We start from the raw sequence: 27,542 nt of genomic DNA on the forward strand, positions 1-27,542 counted from the left end.
AAGCTTTGGCATTTATCAAGATACTGCTAATTATAATCCATGAATATAACTCTCAACCTTGTCACTAACACCTTTACTAGGTAGAAGACCACATCTAAAAACAAAAACAATCTCCAACCTAGTTGTCCACCCTGGTTGGTAGTTTGAAAACTTCTTGTTCGCCTTTTGTTTCGCATGTACTGAACACCATACCCAACATATAAACAACATCTACGAGTATCCAACTTTTTCGATGTTTCAATCCCACAAAGACCTACATCTTTGAAGGAGAGGAGGGCGACCATGTCACCAAATGAACCACATAATAACACCTCCTCAGAAAACTTGTCTTTTACATGATATTCCATGTCCTCTGTATTCCCAATCATATATGTCAGGTCTGGATCTGTAAGAAGATTCACAATCCCAACCTAAACACTTGCAAACAAATCTGAACTGATTCCATCATTTCTAAATACTGTTGGGGAGAAATAAAACAGAAATAAAACACAACATTGATTCCAGAGAGTTGTTGCAAAACAAACATGGCTGCTCCAATTGACCATTTCGGGCTCTTAGAACAGACCTCCATCCCAACTAAGAGCACTAGTTGTCCACCCTGGCTGGTAGTTTGAAAACTTCATGTTCGCCTTTAGTTTCGCATGTACTGAAGACCATACGCCACATATAAACAACATCTACGAATATCCAGCTTTTTCGATGGTTCAATCACACAAAGACTAGCATCTTTGAAGGAGAGGAGGCGATGTCGTAGTGTAATTCGCACACTACGTGAAAAATTACATTTTTGGTTTCTCCGGATAGGATATGGAGTACCCAGTGAGAACCGGAAGGAAGAACTGGTGAGGACCGAAACCGGTCAGGAGACCCGGCAAGAGCCGGATGAAGAAGGCCGGTGAGAGTCGGTGAGAAACGGACGAAGAGGACCGGTAAGGAGGATCCGGTAAGAACCGGATAAAGAAAATCCGTGGATTGGGTAGAAACGCCGGACAAGGGGATGAAGGTCCTCAATGTGTTTTCAGCATTCGGAAGTCGGTTCGGGAGGTTGTATGCGAGAGATCAAGCTATCCTCGCACCGGACAAAGTTATCCATGTTCTTACGAGCCATAGACGTCCGGGATTGGAAGGATCTTGGAGTGCTTCTAGAGGACACGACTACCGAGAGTGGCCTCACCGAAACTTGGGAAAGCGTGCGGGATATCGTAGCGCGATACACAAAGAGGGGGCAATGGCTTGCCAACGAAGAAAAGAGGGTTTCGGAACCGATTCCGAAACCGAGATCCGGATCATAAGACCATCAACTGCGGGCTCGAGAAGCTACGATTGAGAAGGGAATCGACGCAACTACGGTGGAGCAGTTGCTGAAGGAGATGGAGAATCTAAACATCGCGATGGTGAAGAAGTCGGATGACCATCCCACAAGTTCCAAGTATATGGACTGTCGATGCATATGGTGCGATAGCACCGAACATGATCGGAGGGATTGCGACGAGCACAAGGAAGCGCTACGACAGGATCTTATCTACTACAAGGGAAATCGGATTCATTCGATGGACTCTCGGAATCCACTCCGACCGAACTTCCGAAAAGGCGGCATGAAGAAGGTCCTAGAGGAGGAAATAGCGGCGAAGAGCAATTACGCGACAACCGCGGGAATACGTGTCGGGGAGTCATCAGGAGCAAAGGTGTCTTTTTGGCCGGAAGTGCTAGAAAACACCGAGAAAACCGACTCTAACGAGATCCGAAGCACCGTGGAAGGCATCCGGGAAGCTATGGGATGGGAGTGCCCCGTCGATAAGAATAGCGTATACGCCCTATGTCAATTACATGAGGTATATGTAGATGAGAAGCGGTGACGCACGGAGGATGGGGCTGGACCATCGAAGACACCGGAGAGTTGGAACTCCGACGGAAGAGGGAAAGGAAAAACGATTCCGGCATTCAAGCTCGCCTCGGACATCGAACAACAAACGGACTTGAAAAAGGTGCTCGAGGAGAGAATCCTTGACAGCTGGGTAGATTTTTCGCTTCGGGAACTACTCGGAATAGCAAAAAAAGAGTTCCATGATCTTCTTGTGGATCTCGTAAAAAGAAAAAGACAAACTACAGAGGAAAATGTGCCGATGGTGAATGCAAAGACCGTTCCGATGAATGACACCGAAGTGGAGGAGAGATTCCGAATTCCCACTATACAAAGCCACACTGGGCGCGTGCAACTACGGAGACTCTGGTTCGAATTGGCAACATCAAAGAGCCCGTGCTAGCATTGATTGATCACGGATCGGAGATCAATTTGATGTCCAAAGAGTTCTACCGGAAGGGGAAGTGGCCTATTAACACCAATCATGGATGGAAGATCCGGGCGGCCACTAAAGCAACGAAAGATCTATTTGTGGCTTGTCCAGATGTGACGATGAAGATCGAGGATGTCGAGGTCGACCAAAATTTCTTCGTACAAGACGAAGTCTCACACTCCGTGATCCTCGGGCAACCCTTTATCATGGCACCACGGATGGAGACGAAGGTGCTCGATAGCAGTGCGGCTTTTGCACGAATTCGGAGCCAAAACGGAGGGAAATCCGTCCAATTCCTAACGGTGCCGGAAAATCATGAAAGGAACAAGAGAGAGCTCTTGTCCCAAACAAGGATGGATTTTTAGAGCGGACTGTTGCGGAGTGGGGAAGTGATAGTCCGAGAAGCCCTGATACCCCACACAAGAAGAAACCTCTCGGTGCAAAACAAGTACGAACCGGTCCGGATGGGGCATCCACATACACGGCCGTAACCGGAGGAATGAAGAAAGAATACCGAAAAGTGGAGGATAAGTTACGGTCGGCATCAATAATAGAAGAAGACGAAGAAATCGTGGGAATAGTCGAAGAGGTGTTCTATGGGAGCACACTACAATGGCTTGAAGAGCTCGCGGAAGATACAAGCCAGGGAAACCGGGTAATTCCGGTGGAGTCGGTCGAGATGTACAAGATCATTGTGAAAATGGGGCCGGATGCGCTCCACAAAGAAGAAGCAATGGTAAGTACGAAATACAAGACCGTGGAGAAGAAAGTGAAACCGGCCGCGGGACCGTTACCCGCAGATAGCGAACAAAAGAGGAAAGAAGTCTCGGGGGATCCGACACTTCGGAAGTCCATGGATATCGGACATGCCTTCACGGATGAGACCCGGAAGAAACCTTGGATCGGTGGAGGTGGGTTCCTATTAAAGAATGAAGAAGAACGATTCCGTGGGATGCTAGAGCGACATGGGAGAGCATTTGCATTTACATCGAAAGAAATAGGATGCGTTGACCCGAAGATAGATAGATAGATAGATAGATTATATTATCGTCTTCGGAGATCAAATATGACCTATGAGACCAAAAATATTACATTTCACGTGATACGTGTGAAAGTGAGTAGTGACTCTCGATGTTCAAGAACTTTACCAATGAATGTTGCAATCGAGAGTGCACATTGTGGTTGTGAGAGGAATTCATGCAAAGATTGGGCTCGACCGAAGAGATGTGGAAAGCATGGTCGAATATGATCAAAGGCAGAGCATTGTATCAAAGTGTGATACTCAGACTCGCGAACTTGTTTAGGGCAAAGTGTGCATAGCCGACCACTCTCATCACTTGTACCCCAACGCCCTGTTTCACATCGCAATGCATGTGAGCTAAGTCGCATGGAAGCAATGGTTCGAATGGCAGATAACGGTATGGGCTCTAACATGTATGGATGTGTACGATTTCCCCGTTCCGCAAAGAATATGGTTTTGTAGTTAGGTGCAACATGTGTAGTATAATGTGTGAAGCGTGAGCCTCCACATTTGTCCCATGTCATGATACATTGGCGTTGCAAAAATGCCTCATTTACAGAGGAATCTAATGATGCATCATGAAGCAAGTGTCTCGCATCCCATCTACCAAACCATTTTTCTATATCTTGCATCCAACCGGAACACAAAATTTTGCTTTTATGCGTCTTTTGGATCTTTTTGCTTGCTTCCCACGCAATTCTAGGAAGTCGATGTGAGGGACTTTTTTGAACCTTAAGCATGTATTCAACAACCCTTTCCATGGCCATGATCTCAATGGGAAGCGATCCCGTTTCAAGGAGGAGGAGGGTGTAGGGCGTTTGTTTCTTAACTTGTAGAAACTTGGTAAGAAAATGCTTTTGGACATTTTCAAACTCTTTCCACATAGACTTAGGGATGCTACCGCCCCATACTTCCACTCCATAGAGAAGAACTGGTGTCACCAAAGTGTCAAAAAGATATTTCTTGAGGACCCAACACTTAATATCTCCAAGATTGCATGTGTTCTCAAATGCATAGTATGCTCGTTTGCCCGCCTCTAAGCGGCGTGTAGCACATTCATTCCATCTATGATTTGAAGGAACTTCAAGGCCAAGATATTTGAAGCTTTCCACACATTCAAGTGGCTCATTGTTGTACATAATGCATGGTTTATCTCTTTTTTGGCTCTTCACAAGCATAATCTTTGTTTTAGAGCTATTGACACTTAATTTAGTATGCATGCAAAATTTTTCCAATGCCTTCATAAGCTTTTGTGCATCTCCTAAAGTATTTGCAAAAAGCACTACGTCATCTGCATATAGCAAAAGCATAATCACAACATTCCCAATGGCAACTTCTTCAACACATTCTTCCTTTGCAAACTTGGTAACCATTTCTTCCAATTCATCAATGCATAGACCAAATAGTGTTGGTGAGAGTGGGCATCCTTGCTTAACACCAATAGTGCTTTTGAAAAAATCTGAAAGTTTATCTTTCATGCGCACACAACATATAACCTTCTCATAAATTCGGGAAATTGCAAGCATATATTCACTTGGCACCTCAAGTTCTTCCATTCGCCTCCAAAGATGCTCACGGGGTACCATATCAAAAGCTTTCTTGAAGTCTACAAAGCAACAATATAAACCTTTACCTCTAAGGCGACTTTCCTCCATTAATACTCGAAGGGTGATAAGGTGATCAATGGTGCTATGGTGTTTCCGAAAGCCAGCTTGTCCATAAGCTCTCTTACCACTTTTTTCAGCCCATACACTTATCTTTGATTCCATTATACATCCAAATAGTTTTGCCATTAATGAGCTAACCATGATGGTTCGATAATTGTTTACATTATTTATATCTCCACCTTTATGTAAAGGTTTGATCCAATTTGTAGTCCAATCGTACGGCATACCATGTTGCAATGCATCATTAAACATATTGCTTATCCATATATGTGCTTCCTTTCCCGTCCATTTGAGCATTTCAGCCTTTATACATTGAAGATCGCTTGCCTTTCGAGAGGCCAATTTCGTAAGTCCTATGCATATATCTTCAATTGTAAAGAAGGAAGGCATATGTGAAAGAGAACCATAACACATCATCTTTCCGGCAAGAGATAACTCATATAAATTCTTACAATGCATAGACAAGTCGTGAAGAGTTAAGTCACCATAACTCTCAACACGTTTTCCCTTTAGATTTCCCCAAAATTTAGCACATGCATGTGCTTTCTCTTGCGTTTGGATAAATTGTTGAGTAACTTCCCATATTCTTCTCTTTCTTTGAATAAGCCTTTTATACTCATGCAAATGCTTTTGGTAATTCTCTTTATCCTTAACTACATCCAAAACCATAAGGCACTTTCGAGCTTCACGACATTCTTTATCAAACCATTTTTTCCTAAGTTTCTTGGTGCATTTCCAAGATGTGCGGTTGGTCGAAAAACATTTGTTTTTACATGAGAGAATGACTTTCTTGAAAGCTTCTCATTTGCATTCTAGTGTGGCACCATGTTGTATCTTTGTCATTTGTAACATATCCTCAACCATCTTGGAATACATGGGTGCTCGCTTAAGGTTCATGCTCAAGTGCGGTTGTTTATTATCTTCAATAGCCTTCTCACAATCAAACCTATGCATACATTTGAGATCAATACATAAAGGCCTATGATCTGATTCCGATGTCCATTCACCAAGTGAGAATTTATGTATACGATCCAAAATACCTTCGGAAAGTAGCACATAATCAATCACACTATTTCCGTTGTATTTTCTACATGTAAAACCATTAGTGTTGGGCCATAAGGAAATACCATTTGCAATAAGCAATCCGGTACTATTGCACATTTGTAGGAGTAGTTTCCCAAATTGGTCCGGATCTTTTTCATCGCTAGAAGAGCGGTTATACATTTGCATATCCTCTTGCATCCTTGAGATATGTGGCATGAAAGATTCTTGTGAATCAAGTTGGAAACTTCTTGTACGAGCATTCATGTCACCAAAGACAATAACTTCCCCTTTGGATTTGAAATAAGCAATATCATCTTCTAGATTGGCAAACGGTTGATCTTTATCCAAACAAGCATAAAAGTTAGAATCTTGATGAGGAATGTAACATCCAACAACAAAAGTGGGCAAATCATTAGGTGTTTCTATTTTGAGCCATATGTAGCATTTATTTTCATCATTTTTTATGATTGACACATATTTCTCTATTTCCTTCTTAATCAAACATGCCACCCCTCCTTGTCCTCTTCTTTGTCTTGGATTTTTCTTCCATATCAAAGAGTGTACATTATAGTTTCCTAAACCTTGAATCCTTTGAGTATCATGCTCCCATGTTTCAACAAGAAGTGTGATATCCGAGTCATTGGTGAACTCCTCTATGCCAAATCCCGCATTCCATGGGTATCCATTGCAATTCCAAAAGCATAGTCGTAAAAGGCGTGGGTTAGTCTCATAGATCACGTGTCCCTATTTGCCTACATTTCCATCTTTAGGCACATCCTTAACCTTGTTTTTCAATCTTTCTTCATATGCTTTACGACGAGCATTTTGTTGTGAGATAGTACGATCTTCACTCACAAAGCATTGTGTACCTTTGAGGTATACCCAACTATTTTCGAGTATGATCCGCCGCTTTGTATCATCTGTCATTGTGCATACAATAGGCCTTTCTCCGGAGCGAGTAACACCATGTTTCCCAACTCGGTGTGCCCCATATACATTCACATCTGACATCCCATAATGCATGCTAAAAAATTCACCAATGGCCTTTCCAAGGGATGCGGGTGTTTCCATACTCTCTTCTTTAATCCCACGGACGACAATGTTCTTTGATCGTCGTTCGCGTTCTTTCAATTCTCGGACATCTATGCTTTCTATATTCTTCTCTTGATGCATCACATGCATATTAGATGAGTTTGATAACACATCCCCACCACATACATCGGCCCATGACTTCGTTGTACATACATTTTTCATCTCACTTACATCCCGCCTCATTGTATCCAATTTTTCTTCTTTTAATGCTTCCTTTAACTCAATCTTGTTAAGGCGCTCATTTGTTTCAAATGAAGCTCTTTTACATTCTTGAATCTCTTCTTGAAGTTTTGCAACCACTTGTTTAAGACTTTCATTCTCAATGACAACACTTTGGAGCTTAGTATTCTCTTTCATTAACATCCTAATCTCTTCACCTTGCTTGTTTATGGTTTCTTGAAGAGAAATCAAGTGACTCATAAGCATTTTGTCCATTGCATTAGAATCGAGATTTGTTGGTGATCTCGGCTCATTATCAATCATACCCCCAAACTTTGCGGCGGTTTTACGAGTATTTGCCATTGTGGGGACAAACCGTACTGGAAAAGAGAGACAAAGAGGGAAGGAGAGAGAATGTACCTTTCACTCGATTTAGGGCTTCAAAATCTACCTTCCGTTTGAGGAACCGTGGGGCAAAGATGGCTGCGGATGAAAATGCTCATAACTTCTCGCCACGGTAACGGAATTCAGTAAATGAACATTCTTTAGAAAGCTCTCTCAAAGAGCTTTCCAACGAGCTATAGAACGTAGAAAACGATGGCCGGAGTGAACTTACAGAGAGCTTTGAAAGAGAGAGAGAGAGAGAGAGAGAGAGAGAGAGAGAGAGAGAGAGAGAGAGAGATAGTGGAGCCGATGGTGATCTTCACGATTGACCATGTGCCGTGGAACCTGAAGCCGATTCCAGTGCCACGGGAGCATATTCCAAAAATCATTGACTTGCTCAAGGAGAAGGTGGCGATGGGGATTCTAGAGCCATCAAATGCTCCGTACTCAAATCGATGGTTTACGGTTCCGAAGAAGAATGGGTCACTCCGATTTATTCAAGATTTGCAACCGGTGAACAAGGTCACGATCTGGAACTCCGGAGTTGGTCCGATAGTAGACGAATTTGCGGAAGCATTTGCCGGTCGCGCGATATACTCCATCGGAGACCTATACTCCGGATATGACCAATTCCAACTAGCTGTGAAGAGCCGAGACATCACTACCATGCGGACACCGATAGGATTAGTCCGGATGTGTACGCTACCACAAGGCGCGACGAACTCGGTCGCACATATGATGAATGCGATGAACAAGGTGCTTTGAGACTGCATTCCGGAAATAACGATGTCGTTCCTAGATGACATTCCAATGAAAGGATGCGCGGTAGAAGAAAAAGATGAAACTATGGATGATCGGTGATGCCGAAAGTTCGTAGTCAACCATATTCGCGATTGCGAGAAAGTGCTTCGAAAGTTAGAAGATGTGCACCTAACACTTTCCGGTAAGAAATCGGCATTCGGGTAAGATGTGGGCCCTACGGCCGAAGACCGTCACCAACCAAGATCGACGCGATTCAAGCTATGAAAGAAGTATGCGAGTCACAATCCGAAGTTCGAAGGTTTCTTGGAGCATGTGCATTCTACCACATATGGATTCCGCACTATGCACATATAGCAGACCCACTCTATCACTTGTTGTGGAAGGGTAAGAAGTTTGAATGTAAACCGGAGCATACCAAAGCCGTGAAGAAGCTCAAGAAATCACTACGGAGGGCAGAAGCACTAAAGAAGTCGAACTATGACCAACCGATCATAGTAACGGTTGACACAAGTCCAACCGGAATCGGATGGGTCATCAATCAAGCCGATCCGGAAGGTTCACGATATCCGATCCGATTCGGAGCAAAGGTTCTCAACGAAAGGCAACGTGGATATGCACAAGTTAAAAGAGAATTATGGGGAGTCGTGTCGGCAATCAAATTGGATCGAGATTATTTGATCGGAGCCGAAGTAGTGATCGAAACGGATTGTCTTCCGATACTTGGGATGATGCGGTGTTGCACGATACCGGATGTGGCTATGCTAAGATGGATTGCATATATTAAGTCGCTTAATCCGGAGGTACGACACATCTCTGGAAAAGACAACACGGTAGCGGATATGTTATCAAGGGCGCGGTTCGGAGATAACATAACCGAATCCGATAATGAAGAAGTTTCCGAAGACTACTTTGCTTCGGAGCACATATGCCGGGTGAACGTAATCCGAGAATTCCGGGAAGAAGAATATGAGGGAGAAAGCTTGCTGATCGGGAAAGTGCTACAAGAAATCGAGGAATCATCAGACAATAAAGAGAAGAGAGCCGAGATCTGAAGTAAGAAGTGACAAGTCCAAAAGTTCTTCTTGAAAAATGGATTACTATGGAGGGAGCCAAAAAGACCGGATGGCATACCACTTCGAGTAGTCGGGACGAAAGAGCAACGAAACCGGATAATGTCTGAATTTCACGAATCTGATTGGGCTGGACATCGAGGAACATGGGCAACTTTTGTGAAAATCAAACAAAAATATTGGTGGAAGAACATGTACAAAGATATAATGGAGTTCACGGAAAGCTGCGAGAAGTGTCAAATCTACTCCGGAGTTCGACACCGAGATGAGTTACATCCGACATTCTCACCAACAATCAACTTCAAATGGATGGTCAATATTGTAGCCATGCCAACCGGGATCGAACAAAAGAAGTACTTGGTGTTAGCTCTGGAAGATCTCACAAACCAAGTAGAAGGTCGGGTGCTACGAAGGAAAACGTGTTCTTCGGTATGCCAATTCCTTTTGGAAGAAGTGTTTTGCAGGTACGGGTGCGTAGGACAAGTGATTGCGGATTGGGGAGAACTCGACTCTGATAAAGGTAAGGAATTCTTCACTAAACATGGAGTTCAGTTAACACTGACAACGACATACAATCCGGAAGCCAACGGGAAGATCGAACGAGGGCGAGTGTCGTAGTGTAATTCGCACACTACGTGAAAAATTACATTTTTGGTTTCTCCAGATAGGATATGGAGTACCCAGTGAGAACCGGAAGGAAGAATCGGTGAGGACCGAAACCGGTAAGGAGACCCGGCAAGAGCCGGATGAAGAAGGCTGGTGAGAGTCGGTGAGAAACGAACGAAGAGGACCGGTAAGGAGGATCCGGTAAGAACCGGATAAAGAAAATCGGCGAGAACCGGATGAAGAAGGCCGGCGAGAGTCTCTCACCAGATGAAGAGACATATTTGTAAATAGAAGAAAGTATAAATATATATATTACATGCATAGGGCAAGATTCGAACCTTGCACCTCAATGTTAATAATGTTAAGCCTTATCATTATACTAGCGTATTATGAATTTTAAAGTTATACTAAACTTTATCCCATGTAAATATTCTAGACATGCATGGTACAAAAAGTTATTCATGCATAGACACTCGAGTTAAAAGAAAAGATGAGATAGAAAGCTAATCATGCACATGCATTGTGCATGAAAACTAAAGATAGGAAAAGCATGATGCTTGCATGTGATAAACTTAGACTCTTCCAACACTATATAAGGAAGAGAGAAAGATGTATAGAGGTTGTTGATTATTTTTACAGGGGTTGATTAATATAATATAATCGTGGGATCCACGAGTTTGCTAACTATTTTTTCTCTCTTAATTTGAGTACTCACTAATACACTATACTCGTGGGATTCACGAGTTTTCATATCTTTCTTTCTTACAATATATTTCATATTCTTAATTGCCTTAGAATTTTCTTTCCTCCTAGTCCAAAACCCCAACGGTTCCCACCCGACTCACGCAACGATCTGGAGCCGAAAGGCACGACAGCGACAATGTCACTAAATGAGCCACATAATAACACCTCCTCAGAAAACTTGTCTTTCACATGATATTCCATGTCCTTTGTCTTCCCAATCATATATGTCAGGTCTGGAACTGTAAGAAGATTCACAATCCCAACATAAACACTAGCGAACAAATCATAACTGATTCCAACATTTCTGAATACTGTTGGGGAGAAATAAAACGAAAATAAAACACATCATTGATTCCAGAGAGCTGTTGCAAAACAAACATGGCTGCTCCAATTGACCATTTAGGGCTCTTAGAACAGAACTCCATCCCAACTAAGAGCATTGGAGCAGGCAAGATGGATATCCAAAATCAATTCCTCCAACAGCCAGGGACAGTTTGTACTGGAAGCCCAATTACCAGGGCACAAAGTATTCCAATGCATGTAGCAATCTGACAGAGAGTACCATTAGAGACCACCATACGTTCCATTCATGTACCTGCTCATAATATTCTGCTTCACCCCCCACACCGTCTTCTCTCATCCTTATCCCTCAAAACAATTTTGCTTCTTAAGTCCACATCAACCATCTCGCCGATTACACCAAATTCTTGTATACATAATAACAAAGTGATTATAAAATATTTCCTCATCCCCTCATATATTTGCTTCAACCCCCACACCATCGTCACTCATCCTCTCGTCATGAATAAACTCTATAAAGACAATAACTACATGACAACAAGACAATAACTACAAGACAAGGATGTCCACTTGCTCCTTTCCTGTTTTTATTAGTATCTGAATCATTTTCTATACATCTAAATTCTCAATATGTAAATATTAAAGGGTTAGCATTACCAGTGTCGTATGCTGTTGTGGATATCGAGTTTGTTAATGACACAACTTTATATGTTCAGGCCTCATGATTAAATTTAGCACAGGTGCAAAAGGATGTGGATGATTTTTCAGATGCATCGGGTGCATTGATAATTTGGGATAAGTCATCAGGTTTTTGGGTTGCTCCGGGAGATCCGCCAGTTAATGTGCCTTCCTCAAGATTCACATGGATACCTAAAGGTCAGTCCATTAGGTATTTAGGTTGTAGAGTGGGCTTGGGTTTAAAGGCAAAGGATATGGTTGCACCCTTGTTATTAAGATTAAGGAATAAGCTAATATATTGGAATAAGGAAAAGCTATCTTTAGCAGGTCGGATAGTTGTAGCTAATTCGGTCCTTTTGTCCTCGATTTGGTATATAGCATCTACATGGCTATTTTCAAGGACAATAATGCTTAAAGTTCAACGCCTAATACGGAATTTTATTTGGGGGAACAACGTGTCTAACAATTCAGTAACAAAGGTCACTTGGACAGTTCTTATACAATCTAAGCGGAAAGGAGGTCTAGGTTTGATTGATCCTTTTATGCAAAGTAAAGTCTTACTTTCTAAACATGTCGTTAGGAGTTTAATGCCAGGAGAGGAGTTATGGAAAAAGCTATGGATTCGGCATTTACATAACGTCAAGCCATCAACAGGTGGTCAATGGAAAAATAGTCTTAGATGGTTTTTTAATGCAGATTTTCCATTGCCGAAGTCTAATGTTGGATCCTTACGTTTTTTTAATGGAATATTTCGAGCATGGGAAAGTATTCGCCAAGCACTTGTTTTCTTCCCACCGAAAACTTATACTCAATTCATGCGTCAACCTTTGATATGGAACCCTTTATTTACGGATGAAGTTGCATGTGTGTTGGGTCTACGACCTAGGTTATCTTGGGCTACAATGGATAATGGTCCAGCCCGTACAGTTGCGGATTGGATAAACTTCTTGCAGACATCGGCTCAGGACCGAAAGAATAGGTTGTCTAGTTTAAGAGGGGCAAATATAATGGTAGATCAATTGTCCATGGTGTATCAGGTCACAATACCAACTTTGCAGCTTGATCATTTTCAAAGGTGGTACGATATGTTTTCGACACTTAATATACTCTTATAAGTGCTCGTTTATATCATCCAAATGGTTGTATTCACTTCTATGAAGTGGTGGATAATGGTAGGTTGGTATTAGTAGATGACAAGTCTACAATCATGTCTGCTGCGAAGCAGTTACCGGTGCGAGTAATTGCTAGATTGGATAAAAAATTGGTTATTGACCCTAGTCCCTTAATTGCTAACTATGCATCTCAAATTTGGGTTGTACACGCTAGACCACTTGTGGATCTGCAGTGGGATCCTGCGGATTATGGTTGGAAATTGTCCATGCCTAATAATTCCACTAAGGTCCTCCCATTCTTCACATGTTCGTTGGCGTTTGGGAGAAACTTTATGTTGAGTCAAACCAAGTCAATACCGGCGGGAAAAAAGTATTGGGACGAAGGTAATGTATCATCTTCTCAGATGATGATGTTTTGGAAACAGTTTTGGTCAATTAAATGTATGAACAAGATATTACACTTTCGTTGGTTGATGATTCATTATGTGTTGCCAGTAGGTGATTTGATGAGGGGATCTGTAACTGATCGGTCATGCATTATGTGTGGTTATGTACGTGAGTCATTGCATCATGTATTTTGGGAATGTGTTGTCGCAAAAAAAATTGGTTTAGAATTCTTAGGCTAATAGGTCGTAAGTATAGGTTGGGGATTTTTACGTGGGGTGCAGTCTTATGGGGAAGGTTAGATCAACAAATGACTTTCTATCATCGTCATTATTCTTCTTTGACATTACACGTCACAAGTTTGCAGGTATACTATACTTCAACCTCCTTGCAGGGAATCAAGTTTTTCTCCCGTAGTCACGTTTGGCAAATTGTCTCCTCATTGGCTTTATGGATTCTTTGGAAAGCTAGGTGCTCCAAGCTAAACAATGATGAAAACACTCACATCGTGGATCAAGTTAAGTCTTTTTGGAACTTCTTGGTACATATAGTTAAAGGTGAATATGATAGTTATAAGGGTTCTGGTAACACAACTAATAAGAAAAGAATGAGAATTCGTAAAGTTTGGTCGTCTATACCTATTATGTTGAATGAAGCCGCAGATGTCAAGTGGAACTATGTACCGCCTCGGTGGTTATTCTCGCCACCGGCACCATCTTTAGTATAAATAACATGATATAATATAGATGACTGTTGATATTTTTGTCAGGATAAGTGATGTTGGTAAAAATCAAGGACATGGCAAGCCAAAACTTGGTGCCGATTACAGAGAAGGCGAGATGGTTGTTGTGGATGTAAGAGGCAATTTCTTATGAGCGATAAGGATGAGTGTAGATGGTGTGGGGGTTGAAGAAGCATTTATCATGAGTTGGTGAGGGAATTTTTACAGTAATTTGTTTGCGGTCTATATGGCAGGATGCTTGATGGAAGGAAATCAAGAACATGGGAAGCCAAAATTTGGTGTCGATTAGCGAGAAGGCGAGATGGTTGTTGTGGATGATGCTTGATGAAATTTGGTTGCATGGCACGGAGTGAAGAAGATTTTAGGTTTCATCTTAGGGAGTGCAACAAACAAGATAGTCTTCTAGGTGCTTAGTGAAGTTTGCTCCATCCACCTTTATATTATCAAGGGAGGCATTGATTGGATTGATTTTCGTTTCCAACCATCCCTCCTCATATCCCTTGATACTAAATAAGCATTGGATTTTCATTTTAGTATTAAGAATGACCTCTAAGGCTCAACCCCAACAACTTCTCATTCTTAATCTAGCAATTCAATCACACTTGACTATGACCATAATTTCATCTTTGAACTTTATGTGTGCCCTTAAGATCAATGATGTTATCACCTTGTTGGGATGGATTGTTACAATAACCACGCCTTTGAATAGCTTGCTTAAATTGATGTCCTATTAGGATTTGGCTTAAGGCTTCTTAGTGAGTTGTTTATCTTAGCTACTTGGCTAGGACAATTGCATTGTTTTTGGACACTTATCAATTAGATTACAATCATTTATTCTTTTCTTATGCAATGAGTGAGAATTCGAAGTGACAAAATTTCAAAATGTAAAGCAATCATTAAACCCCAACTTATTAGTATATCTTAAAAATCATTCATTGCAAACTAGTTTCTTAATGTCTTGCTTACAAGTTGGGTCATTAAAAATCCAATTGTTGACTCTTTACCAAAAAAGAATATACTCCTTTAGTTAAAATATACACAAACTGGATCCCTTTCTCAGGTAGGTCGAGCCAAGACTATCCTATCCTACATAAGAGATCTTGCTTATTTATCTTACACTTTCACATATGGCTCTAGCCATCCTTTCATGCACATCACCTACATTCACTATCCCACATGCCATGTCTTTCACGCCCCTCGTTCATCTAATGGGAGGGGGGAACAACCATTTGGGTACTTCACACTTCCATAGTATATCCATTCCATTTGTTGCGGCCATTGGTGTAGTACACCATCGTTTTCAGAAATTCAGCCTCATTAGTTCTGCAGCATCATTAGTACCATCAATCCGCTCATATTGAGCTCTTAGTGTAGTTATTAATGTGTGCTAGATTAGCTTAATTGATTCAACTGGGGGGCGTTTGTGTGTTGAAAATACCCTGGTACACCTTGTTGTCCATATATACTATATAGTAATTGGGGCAAACAACATCCAAAAATCTCCAAGTTTTTGATTATGTGCACAAGTTGTAGGTATCCTGTTGTCAGTGATCAGCCGCACAATGCCATTCTCCCCTCTGTACTTAGCATCGCATGTGCTATCGTATTTCATCACATCATCCTCAAGACAAATCCAGCAAGCATGTCCCTAGTTGAGGGTGAACGAACTAGAGGCATGTCAAAGCAAACGTAGTGCCCTTCCCCATACAGCCATTGCCTCGCGACATTCCTATAGACAATGGGAAATGCTTTCTATCTGTCCACAGACAATACATCTAGGGTCTACATTGGGGCCTTTACCCCATGTCCCTACGTTGACTTGGCAAAATCAAATTTGATTTATGTGTTGCGATTAGTGCTCAACTCACTTTGACCTACCACGATATGAGGGATAGTGGCCTCTCCCTCAATATGAGAGCAAAGGCCTCCTTACAATGAGTGATTGATCAAATTTTGAGACGCATAATGCCCTTTTGACTTAGAATACACAATCATAATTCCTCATCGTAAAAGGTTTGATTATTGAACTTACAATAAGCTGATGTGCTAGCATGTTATTAGCACAATGGTGATTAAAATTATAGTTACATATTCTTAAGATGCTTAGTTTTCACGAGGATGTAACAACAAATGAGTTTTTGAGTCCTCATAACCTTTGTGTAACCTTTGGCTAGCCAAAATATGATTGCCTATGTATGGACGTAAGCCTAGGCTGTGCAAATACATTTTATCTCGTCTATCAATGATCCTCACATTAGAGGTAAGCTACAATTTGGACATCCCTATCGCGGTCATCCAATCCATTGTACTTGTTAGATGTTATACTTGAGATAATATGGGATGTCGAAAGCCAATCGATGGCCTCAACTCATGGGGTATATATTTGGGTGAGTAATATGTTAACCTTATAAATGTATTCCATCCCTAACATGAAGATGAAGCTGATTTGAGGGATTTCTATTCTTTTGTAACGAATGTCTGCACATGATATGTGTATTGAGTAGGGTTGTTAGATGCTCCAAGAAAAAGGAATTGTATAAGTATGTACTTTGCAAATTACGTTTATAATTGTAAAATTTATCTTATTTATGAGGCACTGCTTTCATGTGCAACACCTGGGTTGATTATTAGTTAAGAGGCAATTGCCAATATTGGAGTTTATAAGAGCCTCGAGGGACCCCTTTGGATTTGCAAAGGAATAATGGATAAAAGATTGCAAGTTCTATTCTTTTTATGAGAATTTTAAAAGGTGATCTTATTGTTTTCTTAGAAAATGCCAATGCCAATGTTGTGAAAACCATTCATTTAGGAGCAAATTGCTCATGATCTCAAACGTAAACCATGAAACACCTATAGAAAGTTAACAATGCCAACATGAATACATAAAGATATTTTTTATAAGTGGACTGTTAGGTCAGTGCATGCATGGCTTTTTTATAATGAATGTAATGAATGACCCATTACTGACTTTAGTTCACAACCGTAATTATACAAATCATAAGGTTTATGCGTACACTATGATATTTATATACTTAAAATATAAATCTCGATAACGTAAGCTCTAAATCTACAAAAAATCATTTCTAACAAAGCCTAAAGTCTCATATGTGATTTATTAGCACTTGTTTCCGCAATGTTTTTTAACATGTTTTGACTTATTACGTATATAATCTCCACTCTAGATTCTAATCACTATGAGGTGTCTCCTCCCTTCCAAAATTGATCCTAGACCTGGACCATTGTTTTCCTGTACTTGTATCCAATTACAATTCCGCATTTGGTGCTATGCAAATACACACTCTCATTTAACCTAGTTTTCTTTGGGAAATGTGAAAGCACATGCGCTTTATACGTTACTAGCTTTTCGCCCTTGATTTTTCATAATTGCATTAAGGTCAATATCACTCCCATTAAATTAACATTTAGTTGCATGCATCAAACTAATCCTTCCAAGTATTCATTACAAGTGAGCAAATGGGCTTTATTATCGAATTATGTAAAGAAAATTGCCAAGTAGCATACAAAAAGCCAAGAGTCTTTATTGTAAAGCCCTATAAAATCAAGAACAATCCAAAGAAAATACTTTGCGGATGACCTTTATCAATGAGCAAATGATATTTCACAAAGCTAGCCCTTCATTTATCTAACGTTTACCAATTTAGGAACATTTCCAAAATTATCCAACATAGCATACAATGAGAGAAAGGCAAGAAGACATTGCATAACCAGAAGTAAAGCTGGGTGTGATGAATGAACACTAATCACTTGCCATAAACTTTAGGTGAGATTGGATAGCATTATATGCTGTGTATCAAAATTAAGATCACTACCTTCATTATCTTTGCATATATTGATCATACAAAGTTCCAATGGGGCCAAGGCAGAACATATTTCACCTTGACTCTTGGTGAACCTGACATGATGTCTTCTCTATTCTTGGATTCCAAAAGTCAATTAAAAGGGCCTCTCGATGAAGATGTACAATTGAATTTCAGCAACTATGTAAGTGATTGCAAACTTGGATCATTGAAACCCTTTAAGTTGTAATTATAATTTATGTATCCTGCCAATTTACGAAACTTTGGGAACAAAATCCACCACAACATTGTGACACTTGAATGCTTTTGTAAGAAGGCGAAATCAACAATTATTCCATGAGGGTAAACCAGGTGAATAGACCTGAAGAGTTAAAACAAATGGCCTTGTAAAAGGCCACCATCTAATAGAGAAACAAGACTGAAGGGGTGTACTTTTGAATGCCAATATTAAGAGAAGATGGGTGTATTTATGAAATGTCCTTTACAATAGAAACTCAATCCCTAAACTAAATCAAAACTCATTTTGCAAACAAAGGCCTATGATTGCACCACACTAAGCCCCTAGTTAAATAATAGTTGGCCAGATGTATAATAAGAAAAGATCTATTGCTCCTGAGGAGGCAGAAATGGAGTCCACCATCCTTCTCCATACTTGGGGTAGGGTGCAGTCCATACTTCAGGTTTCTCAAATGTAAGATCAGGTGGATTTGAGGACTTCAATACTTCGGCCACACTCTTTTCGCTTTCTATCTCCCCTTTCAATACTCGGTCTAGCCGAAGCTTCATAAACCTACAAAAAATGCCACACTTGAAAATTAGGATTGTAGCATGGGTGCAAGACACCTAGGTGCATGCCTAATATGACCTTTCATTATCTAAACACCTATGATGTCAGTGGTATAGTGTACCCTTACGAAACCAGAACTCTAAAGGAATCACATGAAATGACCAGAGATTCAGAAATAATAAGCCAACGTGCATGCAATTAAACATGTCATTGAAATGGAACTATATAGATATATATGTGCAGCACATGGCGACTCTTTCTGAAATATATATAGTTGTAATGTAACGTGTTAAAAGATGAACAAAGTATCGCAAACAAAGATTAAGTTCAGAATCCAGTAATCACACCCTAATCACTCTTATTGTTGGATTTCCAGATTAATCTGTAATTGTATTATAAACCCTCATGAATCTTATTAAACCCTAATGACCAGAGATTCAGAAAAAATCCCCATGTGCACACACATGTGATTATAATGCAGCATACTGCAATTTCTGAATCCAACAGTTGAAAGATAAACCTTAATCCCCCTTATTAAGCGTAGCAATTGCAGTTAGTGGATTTGAAAATTAATATTAAAAATCACAATACGAAGTACCAAAAGCAAAAGGGAGAAGGGAATGGGAACATACGTGATCCACAATTCATCCGTAGAGACAAGGGCTACAGCAGGCCGCTTCAATCTTTTGGAGATGTTGGGAAATTTGTCGAGGAACTCAGGTTCAATGGCAAGCCAGAAATCTTGTTCCCGGTTGCGTTCACTGAAATTCCTCAACCGTTCCCGCATCAGCTCTTGGAAATGCTCCTCCTCATCCAGCATGAACTTGGCATTGGCCACAAGGAAATGATATTTGATGGTCTTCTGAACAGATTCAATACCTCCAGGTGAGAACTTCTTTTAACCTTTGAGAAGATTTCTTTGAAAGATAAAACACGTGATTTGATTTGATATATCCTAGTAATTCATTAATTTAAGAAAACCCTTTTCCAAACATTTTTGCAACAACAAAACTCTGAAATATAAGAAATGAGCTGAAACTTGGGCAGTCACTTGTGTTCAGAGAGATTTTAGGTGAAACAAAACCCTAACGTATCATAAAGTCAAAGAGAAACCTTTGGCAATAAACTTTTTACACAAATCTCTGAGTTTCATCAGAAATGTGCCAATAACATCACAGCAAGAATTTGTGGAATGCTCCAACATCTAGGACTTTGGCAAGAATTTCTACCTCGAGATGTTGTCGGTACATTCTATGATGGATCATAGATGAAACTTACGCAAGAATTTGTGAAGATGGATAACCAGAATGCTTGAACATTACAACCTTTGGCAACTAATTTCGAAACCATACTGACAAACTTTGGCAAGAATTTGCGAAGGTGTAAAACCAGAGATATCAAACCTGTAGCACAAGTTCTATCTCGAGATATTACGACCAGAAATGAATCTCTGTAAACATTTTGTGAAGGCCATAGCCATAAATAAAATGATGGGCCTTTGCAATAAATTGTGAGTACAAAACGCGGATCTAGCACAAATGTGACCAAAACATATTTCAAAGTGAGAAGAATTCATGAACCTGAACTTTTGGCGAGAATAATCTAAATTGAGACCATAAAACACTGATCCATTACACACAGACAGGTATACTTTTGGTAAAGAATGCAAAAAAAAAAACAGAAATGCTCTAACATCTCAAACTTTGGCAGTAATATCTAATGATAAACATTCTGATCAAACATGATAGGTAAAATCTCATTTCATTGTTAGATATATGAATATTTGCCAAGAAGGTAACGAAATAGCCTCAAAGAAAGATAAAACATGAAATAAAGGAAAAATTAGCAGTGGCAAAACCCTAATTACAAAGCAAAGAGATGGGATGGGAGGAAGCAAAACAAGCAGGAGGAGGGAGGGAGGGGGCCAAAACCTTTGAATCAGACGACGCAGCAGAAGTATCGGAAGAAACCTGCGCTGTTGATAGAGAAGAAGCTCCGACAATGGCGTGAACCGAGCGGTCGTGCCTGTGTTGTACGGAGGAGATGGAGATGGAGGGGCATCTCCCGGATGCTTTGAGAAGGGGAGGAGGGAGAGGAAGGTAAGGAGAGGGTCTGGGAGAAGAGAATGGATCGTGGAGGCGAGGGGGGGGTGTGCAGGGATTTGCAGAGGCAGAAGGGAGGGAGGTGGAGGCAGCCATAGCCATGGCCACAACAAACAAACACAACACAACACAACACTTCTTCTTCTTCTTCTTCTTCTGCTTTGGGTTTCAGTAGACACAGAAGAAACAGAGAGAGACAGAGACAGAGACTCTCTCCTCTCCTCTGTCCCTCCTCCTTATCATCAGTTTTTCTTTCTTATTATTTATAATAAAAACGAAATTATCCATATCATAAAAATATATGTATGTATGTACTATGTGAGCATGTATGTATGTATGTATGTGAGTATGTATGTATGTATGTGAGCATGAATGTATGTATGTATGTATGTATGTATGTGAGTATTTATATATGTATGCATTGTATGTATTTATATATGTATGCATGTATTTATGTATTGTAAGGAGACATTTTCACACTCATACACTTACTTCATGAATGTATTAATGTATGTGTAAAGATTCTGTGCAATGGAAGAGATGTGATGTCTGTGTGTGTATAAGAGAGAGAGAGAGAGAGAGAGAGAACACAAGGTATATAGAAAATACTAAAACTGTATTTACAAGACGATAAACAAACAACCAACAACAACAAAGAGGAAGATAAGGTGCTTATGTAGTCACCTTCTCTCTATATTCTCTTACGACAACCACCTCTTGTAGAAGGAGGTTGAGACATAACTACCGAGTAACTATGTGCCATAGGACTTAACTTCTATGACATATTAGTTATGATACAAAGTGGTGGGATGCTCACACACTTGGCTATTCCTAAAGTGTGTTCCCACACTAAGGAAGTTGAATTTGATTCTCAATACGCCCCTTCAAACACAACATCCGATCGTTGGAGAGTCGGCTTGGTGATTGGTATCTGAGTGTCTGCTTTGGTAGTCGGCTTCGGCTTTGGATGTGGATGGCCAGCTTACTCTTGTATTTGTTCACCGTTCGACTCTGAGTCGGTCGTCTGTAGGTTGGTGTTTATGTGTTGCAGGTTGACATCTCCGGCCAGGACATGTTCTCGGATAAAGTGATAGTGTACCTCAATGTGCTTAGTCTGAGCATGGAAAACCGGGTTGCGAGCCAAGTGAATACTGCTCATGTTATTGCAGTAAAGGAGAATCAGATCCTTGATGAGAACACCAGATCCTTGAGAATCCACTTGAGCCATACGGTTTCACATGCGATCATGACCGCACCCCTGTATTTTGCTTCTGTGCTCAAAAGTGCGACTGTCGGTTGCTTTTTGTTGCTCCAAGAGATAGCTCCGTTGCCGAGGGAGAAGACAAATCCCAATGTCGATTGTCTATTGGCATTGTAGCCGGCCCGATCAACATTTGTGTACCCTTCGAGTCGAATTTGTGTGGCCGGCTAGAAAGAAATGAGATGCACCTTTGCCAAGCAAGTCATTTACTATCCCATCACAAGACTTGTTGAATCCTTTAAAAGTGTACATGTCAAATGCAATTATTCTTTTCCTAGGAAGATGTCTTCTACAAATGACGTGGCTCAATGGATAAATGCCATGTTTAAAGTCTATGTAGTTAGTGGAGTTTATTTTGCTGCTAGAGGGTTTTACAAAGTATTGCAATCAGAACCAGAGTACAAAACTCAATTACTTGAAGAATCTCCTTTAACATATAGAGATCAAATGGTTCATGCATTGTCGTGGTCTTTGACAAAAGACCATCAAGGGTTAATTCGTCACAAATGTCTTGTCTGGGTGGAAGTGCTTGACTTTCCACAAAATTGGAATCACTTGTTACCTACAATTGCAGCGGGAATGGGGAGAGTAGTATGCCCCCCCAAAACTACAAGTACTTCTAATAGATTTTGCATTCTTTGGGATATAGATGTTCAGATCTTGGAAGGTATCACCCCTAAACCGGATGATCCAATTATTGGTGCAAGACCTTTTAAGCAGAAATGGGGCAAATATGCAAGTGCATGTTACACATGTAACAAGTTTGGTCATATGCAATCAAAATGCCCAACACTGACTATTTAGCCACCGAAAACCGCAATGTTGAAACTTGCATCATTAAAAGAAAATAATCAGGTTTCTTCTTCAAAGGCAACAAACCAATCTATGATGCAACCCATCCAGAAACTGAGAGTACAAGACAAAGGGAAAAGTATAGTCCCACAGACAATTGGTAATGTGCAATCAAACATGGGCGATTTGAGACAAGCCTTTGATGTGGACAAAGAGAACACTAAAGGATGGCAAATATCTAAGAAATCCTTTAGAAGCAAGACACATGTGGTGGCGAGGAAGTACATCATGCACTTGAGAATCAAGGTTCATCTTTACAAGTTAATGCTTCAATGCTCTCATCAGTCTCCTTTAATATACAAGTCTTTGTAACCCTAGTAAATGGAAACTATTTTGGAACTATATTACCTCTTCTCAAGTAGATGTAATTTGTGTTTAAGAACATAAACAAGTTGAATTCAGTGATCAAGTTGGTTCATTTGGAGGTTTTGACATCTTCTATGTAGGTCAAGGTACAACATCTGGAGTGCTTATGATCATAAAACATGAGCTAAATCTTACGGTGATCTATGATTATCAACATGGGAGGTGGATGGTTGTGCAATGCATGATAAATGGTGAGACATATGATTTTGTTGGAATATATGCCCCGAATGCCTCCAGGGACAAAGCTTTACTTTGGCAAAGGCATTTATGCTTATCCATGGCCATAAAATGTATTTATATGTGGACATTTCAACAACTCTCCAAATGCAGGTGATAACACTAGTGGGCACTCACATATGTTGAGAGAGGAACAAGGTCAGTGGTATAATATGCAAAGCTCATTGGATTGGGTTGATTTATGGCAAATAACACACCCACATGTTCCTAGTTTTACCTTTCATCACACCACCCACTCCGCATACTATGCAAGGCTTGATAGATGGTATTTGCTGCATGCTAGTTAGTATGAAAATTTCACATGTACAATGCATATAGATCATGCTTTGTAGTTGTCAAATCATGCTCCTATCTGGCTAGACCTTCAGTTTGGGAATCATTGCTATGAAGTGCATCTCTAAAGGAAGAGACTTATGCTCATTAACAACAACTACCTCAAGCATGAACTCTTCAAGAGGATGTTCTATGATATAATACCTCCTCTTTTTGTAGAAGTCAACATCGATGTTGATATAGCGTGGGTACATTTTGTATATAGATTACAAACAATAATACAAGAGTATGGGAAGTGGTATGTCTCAAGACAGAGAGATTACACTCAACAAGCCAAATTTACTTGTCAAGCCCTAACAGAGTTAGCACATAGAAGATTTTTGACTTTACATGAAGGGGATGCATTGTGTATGGCCAAACACACATTGATGCTACATGACAAAAATAAATTGGAAAAATGGCAAGTTAGGTCAAGACAGTTTCCATTGAAGGACAAAGGATGCTCTTCTAAATCCTTCTTCAAAATGTTGCATCTAATACACCAAAAGGAATCCATTAAATTCATCAAAACTAGTGACGGTTTGTGGACTACAAACCGACTTGAACTAGCCAAGGAATGTGTAACTCACTTCTCTCACATCTTTAAGAACAATGTAGTTATTACAGATGCAATTAAACATGCTAGAGATACATTCTTATCACTAGTTCAACCCACTATTTGTGTTGATAAAGCCATTTCTTTGGATGCAACATTCACAATGGAGGAGCTTTTGGAGGCCCATAAGGGCCTTGGGAAAGGCCATGCCCTTGGTTGGGATGGTATTACGTTAGAGTTCATTCTAGAATTTTGGGATGTCCTTAAGGATTTAATCCTATCTATGGCATATAATGCTTATCAACAAAGGGATATGCCGATCTCATGGAAAGAAGGTTTGGTCAAATTAATACCCAAAAAGAAACAGTGAATCTTTTTTGGATTGGCGACCAATCACTCTCATGCCAGTGATCTATAAACTTATTGCAAAGATAATTGCAAATCGTATTAAGGACACTTTGTTAAGGGGCATCCACATAAACCAATACGGATAATATTGCTAATGCCTATATTGGAATGGAGTATGCCAAATTCACTAAGTATGTACACATATAACGTCGTAGTTACTTCTGAGGACGTATTTTACTTCCTCCTAAATTCATTTGCGTCCAAGAGTAAGACAACAATATTGACAGGAACTACACGCTCCCGATGAACAACGCTCGGCCACAACCGAGCTTAGAATCAAACACAGAAAACGGGGAATGAATGCACGACAAAATGGAGAGAAGAGTACACAGGATGTTTACGTGGAAAACCCAAACACGGGAAAAAAACCACGACAGTCCATTGATTGCTAACTATCACTATGTAACAATATACAATAGATGAACACAGAAGCAACGACCTCTTGTTCAATGTCTTTGCCACAAGCGGCGGTTACAACAGAGATACGAACACTTCGTCTCTTTCTCTCTCTCTCTCTCTGTACACTGTTGCGCTCTAATCTCGCGCCAACAAGAATGACAACCACAACACTAAGTTTGCCCTAAGTCATATTTATACTAATATGACTTTTCGGCTATTTACAAATATAGCCCCGATGGACTCTCAGAAAACATATTTACGAATATGTCCCTTCATCCGGTGAGCACTTCTCACTGGGCCTTCACCATCCGGCTCTTGCCGGGTACTCATCATCCGGTTCTCACCGGGTCTTCCATTGCCGGGTACTCGTCATCCAGTTTCGGCCTCGGCCGAGTTTGCTCATCAGTACTGTTCTTCTCACTTCCCATCCGGAGGGACCTGTTTCCTAACAAACTCCCCCTTCACTCCGGCATGGGATGTCTTACTAGTCCGATCCGCTTCCGGCATGCATCGAGCTTGTCGGGTATCAGTACTTTGGTCAGCATATCTGACCCGTTCTCGGCCATGTGGATCTTCGTTAGCGCGAACTCCTGATCATCTACTCTTTCTCGGATCCAGTGATACCTTCGCTGGATATGCTTCGTCTGGGAATGGTAGGCCGCATTCTTAGCAAGGTGGATGGCACTTTGACTGTCGCAATAGAGCCGATATTCATCTTGCCGGATACCGAGCTCTCCGATGAAGTCCTTCATCCATAATATTTCCTTGCCGGCTTCCACAACCGCCATGTACTCCGCCTCCGTGGTTGACAACGCAACCGTCTTCTGCAGCCTCGACTGCCACGAAACAGCACCCCCTGCATATGTCATTACATACCTGGATGTAGACCGGTTGGTATCCACATCAGCCGACATGTCTGAATCGGTAAAACTGTCAAGTTGAGGTTTTTCGGAGCCGAATCGGAGACACATATTTGAAGTGCCCTTCAAGTATCGGAGTATCCATTTGACCGCGTTCCAGTGCTCCTTGCCGGGATTGCTCATAAACCAGCTCACCACTCCGACTGCGTATCCTATATCCGGTCGGGTACACACCATTGCGTACATTAAGCTCCCGACGGCAGAGGCATATGGAACCTTCATCATATCAGCCTTCTCTGCTTTCGTCTTTGGGCTTTGCTTACCGGATAATCTGCAGTTTTTCGAGAGTGTCGATCCGACCGGTTTCACGTCTAACATGTTGAACCGCTGAAGCACCTTTGTCACGTATTTCTCCTGTGACAGCCACAGTTGCTTCGTTGGCCGGTTCCGGATGATATGCATCCCCAACATCTGTCTTGCCGGACCCAAATCTTTCATCGTGAAAGTTCGGTTGAGAGCCTTCTTCAGCGTCCGTATTCTGGCTTGGTTCCATCCAACGATCAACATGTCGTCCACGTACAGAAGGAGCATCAGGAAGTCGCCTCCTTCGAACTTCTTCACAAACACGCAGTGATTGGCCTGCGTCTTGTGGTACCCTTGATCGGTCATGAAGGAGTCGAACTTCCGGTACCATTGTCGGGGAGCCTGCTTCAGTCCGTACAAGCTCTTCTTCAACCGGCAAACCAGGTGCTCCTTCCCTTTCTCCACGAATCCTTCCGGTTGCTGCATGTAGATCTCCTCTTCGAGGTCACCGTGAAGGAATGTCGTCTTCACGTTCAACTGCTCTACCTCGAGGTCCATGCTTGCCCCTATACTCAGCACTGTCCGGATGGAGGTCATCTTTACTACCGGGGCAAATATCTCGTCGAAGTCCACGCCCTTCTTCTGCTGGAACCCCTTCACCATGATCCTGGCTTTGTATCTCGGGGGGTTGCCAACATCTCCCGGTTTCAACTTGTACACCCACTTGTTTCGGAGTGCCCGCTTTCCTTTCGACAACTCCACCAATTCGTACGTATGGTTCTCATGCAGGGAATCCATCTCATCCTGCATGACACTTAACCATTTGCGGCTGTGGGTGTCATCCTTCGCTTTTTCGAAGCTTTTTGGCTCCCCCTCATCGGTTAGCAGCACATGCTCTGCATCTAGAAATCTCCGGGGGGGCCTTCTCTCTCTGAGAGGATATCGAGTCCGTCTTTGGGCTTCGGTAACCGGCTCCTCCATTTGCTCTTCATCCGAATCCAATTCGGGGTCTTGGCCGGTTCCGGTTTCAGCTTCCTCTACTTCTTCTTCTGCCGGTTCGGTATCCTCACCGTAACCGGCTGGTTCCTCGAGTGCGAACCGGTTACAACAGAGATACGAACACTTCGTCTCTTTCTCTCTCTCTCTGTACACTGTTGTGCTCTAATCTCGCGCCAACAAGAATGACAACCACAACACTAAGTTTGCCCTAAGTCATATTTAT

At 41.3% G+C, this 27,542-nt stretch overlaps 1 protein-coding gene across 2 annotated transcripts; it reads right to left on the minus strand.

The window, feature by feature from the left end:
- Positions 1-18,298: 18,298 nt before the first annotated feature.
- Positions 18,299-20,888, minus strand: EMB3143 (YCF54). Of its 2 annotated transcripts, none has more exons than XM_087325053.1 (3): positions 20,596-20,888; positions 19,297-19,523; positions 18,299-18,667 (listed from the first exon to the last, which is right to left on the minus strand). In XM_087325053.1, the coding sequence occupies exons 1-3, from the start codon at positions 20,866-20,868 to the stop codon at positions 18,481-18,483; spliced, it is 687 nt and encodes a 228-aa protein (XP_087181179.1). In that variant the 5' UTR covers positions 20,869-20,888; the 3' UTR covers positions 18,299-18,480. The 2 variants fall into 2 exon arrangements, with proteins under 2 accessions (XP_087181179.1, XP_087181178.1); XM_087325052.1 differs by having other exon boundaries at positions 19,297-19,526; positions 20,596-20,882.
- Between the last annotated feature and the right edge of the window lie 6,654 nt (positions 20,889-27,542).

The sequence above is a fragment of the Azolla caroliniana genome, unplaced genomic scaffold (assembly GCF_043228905.1).
Source record: "Azolla caroliniana isolate FFs.n. ecotype wild unplaced genomic scaffold, voAzoCaro1.0.p SCAF_9, whole genome shotgun sequence".
In the NCBI taxonomy this organism is placed as follows: domain Eukaryota; kingdom Viridiplantae; phylum Streptophyta; class Polypodiopsida; order Salviniales; family Salviniaceae; genus Azolla; species Azolla caroliniana.